The sequence below is a fragment of the Mytilus californianus genome, unplaced genomic scaffold, assembly GCF_021869535.1.
Source record: "Mytilus californianus isolate M0D057914Y unplaced genomic scaffold, xbMytCali1.0.p SCAF_1, whole genome shotgun sequence".
Classification (NCBI taxonomy): Eukaryota; Metazoa; Mollusca; class Bivalvia; order Mytilida; family Mytilidae; genus Mytilus; species Mytilus californianus.
The window spans coordinates 9,037,942-9,044,913 of record NW_026262581.1 but is presented as its reverse complement, the minus strand read 5'-3'; the positions used below and the strand labels follow the sequence as shown (position 1 = coordinate 9,044,913).

The 6,972-nt window shown below is 30.1% G+C and overlaps 1 protein-coding gene across 4 annotated transcripts in view; it reads right to left on the bottom strand.

The window, feature by feature from the left end:
• Nucleotides 1-469: 469 nt before the first annotated feature.
• LOC127699323 (high affinity cAMP-specific 3',5'-cyclic phosphodiesterase 7A-like) overlaps nucleotides 470-6,972 on the bottom strand; it is a 106,701-nt gene continuing 100,198 nt past the window's right edge. For all 4 annotated transcript variants that reach the window (XM_052203026.1, XM_052203027.1, XM_052203028.1 and 1 more), the window contains one exon: nucleotides 470-6,320. In XM_052203026.1, coding sequence (XP_052058986.1) covers nucleotides 5,209-6,320 — 1,112 coding nt within the window. In that variant the 3' untranslated portion in view covers nucleotides 470-5,208. The remainder of the gene's footprint in view (nucleotides 6,321-6,972) is intronic.

Here is a 6,972-nt window from a genome sequence, read left to right as displayed (position 1 = left end):
CTTAAAAATTTATTTAATCATATACATTATTCTTGGTTCCAACAGGATATACCATGGATGTCGACATATATTCCGGGGACCAGTAATGATCCAAATTATGACAAAAAAGTGTTTGCACAACTTAAAACTAGAGGCTCTAAAGAGCCTGTGTCGTTCACCTTGGTCTATGTGCATATTAAACAAAGGACACAGATGGATTCATGACAAAATTGTGTTTTGGTGATGGCGATGTGTTTGTAGATCTTACTTTACTGAACATTCTTGCTCCTTACTATTATCTTTATCTATAATGAACTTGGCCCAGTAGTTACAGTGGAAAATATTTTGTAAAAATTTACAAAAATTTACAAAATTCATGAAAATTGTAAAAAATTGACTTTAAAGGGCAATAACTCCTTAAGGGGTCAATTGACAATTTTAGTCATGTTGACTTATTTGTAGATCTTACTATGCTGTACATTATTGCTGTTTACAGTTAATCTCTATCTATAATAATATTCAAGATAATAACCAAAAGCTGCAAAATTTTCTTAAAATTACCAATTCAGGGGTAGCAACCCAACAACGTGTTGCCTGATTGGTCTGAAAATTTCAGGGCAGATAGATCTTGACCTAATGAACAATTTTATCCCGTCAGATTTGTTCTAAATGCTTTATTTTCAGAGATATGAGCCAAAAACTGCATTTTACCCTATGTACTATTTTTTACCCATGTCGGCCATCTTGGTTGGCGGGCGGGGTCATCGGACACATTTTTTAAACTAGATACCCTAATGATGATTGTGGACAAGTTTGGTTAAATTTGTCTTAGTAGTTTCAGAGGAGAAGATTTTTGTAAAAGATTACAAAAATTTATGAAAAATGGTTAAAAATTGACTATAAAGGGCAATAACTCCTTAAGGGGTCAACTGACCATTTTGGTCAAGTTGACTTATTTGTAGATCTTACTTTGCTGAACATTATTGCTGTTTACAGTTTATCTCTATCTATAATAGTATTCAAGATAATAACCAAAAATGGCAAAATTTCCTTAAAATTACCAATTCAGGGGCAGCAACCCAACAACGGGTTGTCCGATTCATCTGAAAATTTCAGGGCAATTTGATCTTGACCTGATAAACAATTTTAGCCTTTGTCAGATTTGCTCTTAATGCTTTGGTTTCAGAGATATAAGCCAAAATCTACATTTTACCGCTATGTTCTATTTTTAGCCATGTCGGCCATCTTGGTTCTCGGGCGGGGTCATCAGACACATTTTTTAAACTAGATACCCCAATGATGATTGTTGCCAAGTTTGGTTAAATTTGGCCAAGTAGTTTCAGAGGAGAAGATTTTTGTAAAAGTTAACGACGACGGACTACAACGACAACGACGACGGACGACGGACGCCAAGTGATGAGAAAAGCTCACTTGGCCCTTTGGGCCAGGTGAGCTAAAAAGACAAAATTGTTCATTTTTGTCATGAATCAATGAAAATGTGCTCTGAATGGCAGAAGTGTAAACTGTCTACATGATGGGTTTTTTTAGTACCTAGTTTATCTGATATATAAGATCAAATTCTGGAAGGTGGTCACACCAGCATTTTATTTGTTAATCATTACATTATGTGTATAAGTTTTGAGGTTTAAAAAATAATTTCAAACAAATCTTTACATTATTCTAAATTATGAAAAATATGCAATCTCTAAATCTAACTCATCTACCTTCTAAAACATTTCAAAGGAAAATTTTATCATTATTTCTATCATTGTTAAAATTTTATCATTATTTCTATCATTGTTATGACTATATAAATTTTTAACACGAAAAAAAAAGTTGGTTTTATTAGCATATAAGAAAGAATCTTCATTCTACTTCAGCATCTCTTATTTTCACGGTACTTTTCATATAACTGTAAAGCTAAAATGACTAAAAAAAAATCAGTTGTGCTTTTCATAAAATGAAGGTAAAATTACAACCAATTTTGTGTCAAAACAAGGTCCTCCAATTCCTATTTCTCGAGAGTGCCCGTCCCCCTTTTAGCATCAAATCTGGGTCCATGCCTGCATGATGTGATGTTTCTTCACTGAAGACAATTAAATATTATAAGTTCACAGTAGATATATTTAGTGAGATACAGTGTTAGAATCTTTTTTTTTTAGATTTTTAGATGTGTAGGCAAACTTTGATGTTCTTTTTCAATGATTAATAAAAAAAAGTGTTCTCTTTCTGTGTAATGTCAGCAGGCACGGTTACCTTTTTAACGGAGTCAGAGATAAACAAAAAAATTCTTTTATCATAATTAAATTTTGATCAATGAAAAACTGAGAAAAACCCAACCACAACTTGATAATAAAAAAAATAATCAATTGGTTGTGATAAGTATAAATAGGCTGTGAAATAAAGTAAATGTAAGACAACAGTGTCATATCATGAATATTAATAGCAAATGAAATATTATAGGGTTTTAATTTCATAATTATTGTAAATAGATCAATTCAATTATTTCCATGAAATATCATTTATCATCTATATCCAGAAAAATATACATTTCTTTTTACAATTAAAAATATCTTGACCACATCATTTTAACCTTTGAGCATTACTTATTTTCTACCACAAAAAGGATTGGCAACATTAGACAAAAAAAATTTTGCCAAAACTTGATTGATTTTTAACAGTTCAAATCAGTCTGCAGCATAAATGTTTCCAAATTTTGTATATAGTGAAATTTTCATAACATGTATCCTAAAAATTAGAATTTAATTTTCTCAGATGAAATGCTTTGTGAAAATAGGAAAATGTGAAACAACTATGAACACTTTTCTAGTTATCAATAGACTAATCAGATAAAAAATATTTATGCCCTCTTCAATATAAACTTTAAAACTGCTTGATGAAATGAAAATGATTTAGATGTCTGAAGTAAAATGACCTTGATGATCTTCATGACCTTGATGACATACATCTTTACTATATCAATAAAACAATATGAAGTTTACAGCATACAATTGTAGATCTTTGCACTAATTGTTAATACAAATATACGTTAATCCATAATAATATGACACAGATTTATACTAGCACCAAGAAAAAAGATATTTCTTTGGGATTTATTTTCATTCTTTACATAATTGTTATATACCGCAAAAGCACCAAGGAATTTAAACTTTTTCTTTGGGATTTTGTTAATTTTAAATTTTTTTGCTAAATGTAATTAACTAATAGGATACATTATTCTCATAAAAATATAAAAAATGTATCAAAAATAATAAACATGTCCAACAATTGAACATATATGTATTTTTATCATAATGTATGAATCACTAATAATAAATGATTACCTTTTTTCAGCAACAATTTGCACAAATCCCTTGGCCATACATTGTACTTTTATTTGGCCACACGTTGTATACAAATACCAATACAGAAAAATAACATAAAAAGCAACTGATCTCTAACAAATTTTTTATTTGTTTAAACGGTGATGACAACAACTGTCATGAGTTTGAAAGATTTAAAGAAATGCTTTTAATCCAAAAGTGATAAAATCTAATTTAATCAAATATTTGCAAAAATGGTCTTCACTTTTAACACAATCAGTTCCTGATAACCACAACACTTTTCAATCAATATTTGCAACAAAACTTTTACAGGAAAATCTTTATAAGTTTTATTAAGGTGTCTAATTATTTAAGCAAATTAAATAAGTTTAAACTGAAAACAAAACTGAGAAAATTACACACCCAAATAGTACTTTTTAAAATAGTAGGTTTTAAATCTAATATAAAAAAAAAAAAAATCAATATCAAAATGATGTATGTTCATAGCATAACTTTGTAATGATAAACCTTACACATATTTATACTACTGAAATAATATCATATCATATTCTGTCACAAATATCATAAATAAAATTATATTGAACCCATGTTTGACTCATAATATAGTAAGACCTAAAGGCCTCATTCAATCTTGACAATTTCTGATTATTTTTTAATTCTTATTAATATAATCAAAGTGTTAATTTCAGATAAATTTGCTTATTTAAAAACAGTTGAACTAATCGGTCGAACTAAATGTCATCCAATTTAATAACTAGCAGTATTCAGATTTCTTGAGTTTTGTGATGGACAGACATGAAAAATAACTACCCAAAAAAGATAAAACAGAACACTGGCAACCTTATCATGTCTTTTTATTTTGTGAAGATACATGTAATTCCATTTTAATACATAATTGACAATTCCCCACTATGAATTTCTTTTGTCAAACCATTTAAATTGTGACAAGAAACTTCAAATTTTCAATTTAAATTCATGAATGTTAATTTTTTCAATAAATTCAATCATACCAGACCTCAAACCTAAATATTTTTGAACACCAGATTTCAATTTAGTCATTTAAAAATATTCTTAAGATACTGTAGGGTTATATATCGAAAATTAAGCAAGACACAGATGCCTCTTTTATAAAAAAAATCTAGGAAAAGATTAAAATAACAAAAATTCTTCTGAATAGCACTTTACTATAAAATAGGAATATCACTGATATATTACCGTAAGTTTCAAACAGATGGGCCCTTATGCAAAACATAAGTACAAAAAGTAAGTCCTAATGAAACAAATGTTGCTAAATAGTGTTGTACTATAGACAGGGATTGTAATATATAGTATAGCATTGTAAAAGAGGACTGTTTTATTGGAATATTTATGAATATATAACCATGTTTCTGAGTGGTATATCTACATGAAATAATCGGACTAATTCAAGATAAACATGAAAATGAATGAACAAAGGGAAATAGGTATATAAGCCTCAGTTAGGTACAGTCATGGCACGGCAAAAATAAGTAGTTGAAACTAAAATGTGAGTGTTCCATGAAATCTGGTCATTAGAAGTAGCAGTTACTAATGTGTGAGAAATCCTGGAAGACAAAACAAGATGACAAAAACCTATTACTAGCAAATACACACAGACAACTAACATTTAATATACTAAAATTAAATATTGCAAAATTAAAATAAACCTTGATGAACCATCTTATTTTCACTTCGATAAATTGGAGTTTTAAGGGTAAAATATGTTTATGTGAGTACAGTTAATAAAATGGAATCTGAATTAAAATTAAAAACTATAATTTCATTACTCAATACATTTTGTCCAAGGACTTTTTTCTCCTGAGTTACAAAAATGATCCTAAGGGTTAAAATCAGCATGAGGTCAATATCACTGGGAAAGACTAGTGGGTGAAACAGTATTTGAAACTTTTTTTGTGATATCTGGCGGTATAAGTCCGCTATCAAAATCTGTGGATTCTACATGAGGCATTTTATTGATGGGTGAATTACCCTTTACATTTAATTCATGAAAATTAGTTAAACCTTCATGTAAAGAGTTCACAACCCTCCCATGCTCTAAATTGTTCACACAATTGAAAGACTGATGAGTTGTTTCCCTTGTAATGATTGGAACAGAAAATTGAGTTCGACTGACTAATGCTTCCTTTGGGAATGTGTGATCATCTACTGTTTCAAAATCTGACTCATTAGAATCACCATGGTCACTATCATCATCTTCAGAGTGAGGAAGAGTTTGTGATTTCCGTCTTTTCGACAGAAATCTGATTGTGTTTCCATGACTGGAAGGCTGAGAAGATACAAATAATCCACTAGCCAGTCTACTAGTTTCAAAACTGGGACTCAAATTGGAAATTTTTGGCCTTGTCAAAAAATCTTCCATGGATGTACTTTTCTTTTGTAAAGTTACTCTATCACTAGCTAATGCTGACAATTTGTCTGTAAGACGTTCTAAAGAGGTAGCATGAAGAATCATAGCGGTAGGCAAGCTCCGCCTCCGCAGATATTGTGTTAATGGTAAAATGTCTCTGTGAACTGTCACATTTGTTATTTCCTTCTGAAAACAACATGGTGGCATGCTGTGACGTCTCTGTTCTAACAACAGAGAATCTGGTTCTTCTCTGACGGGGGATAAACTACGGATACTTCCCCTACGACTACTATTATAAGATAAGTCCTCTTGATCGTCTAAAAGATGAGCAAATGTTAATGGTAGTCTTCCATCCTCTACCTTATCATCCTCTTCATCGGTAACATGCAATGAAACAGTTTCAGCCGAGTCTTCCACATCAGACTTTTCATTTTGTTCACTTATCTCCTGTTCTGCAATCAAGATTTCTTTTTCTTTATTTTCGTCAGAAATAATAATTTGCCACTGTTCCAGATTAAGCTTTACATTTTTTATCATTTGACTGCTTAATGGAGTAGGTAGAAATCTCTGCCATTCTTGAAATAAGGGGGCAACTACAAACTGTAAAAATCCTACAAAATAAATGAAAGATTAAACACCGTTAAATGTTAAAACGGGAATAGATTCCACATACATGTACAAGGATTCATTCTTATTTCCAAGAGTGTCTTTAGATGCAAATTTTTGCTGTCCTATTAAGCTTAGAGATTAAAATATAAAAATACAAGGATTCATTCTAATATTCACGAGTGGCCTTAGATGCACATTTTTGGTCCTTTTAAGCTAAGAGATTGAAATAAAAAAGTACTAAAACATCTGCCATATATCGGTACACTTAATTGTGTTCATATTTTTTAGTCATAGCTATAAGATAGAAATTACTTCTTCTTCCCATCCTCTATAACTTTTAATAGTGTTAATAGATATACATCGTTAACAAAATTGATTCTTAATACTATTACAGTTTACTATTGATGGATGTTGCGATATAGCCTTTTTGGTGGTGTACAGTAAACACTAATCAACCAATTTAGAATAACTGTCAATTAAATTCTTATTTTATATTACTAACACTTTTAAATATGATAATACTAATATTCTCCATTTATCAAATTTTCAATGGCCACTTTACTAAAGATCAAATTCAAAATGGTTGGTCTAAGTTCCAACTTTTGTTGTAGGATCAGATTCAACATTTCACAAAAATATTTACCTATTGTTATA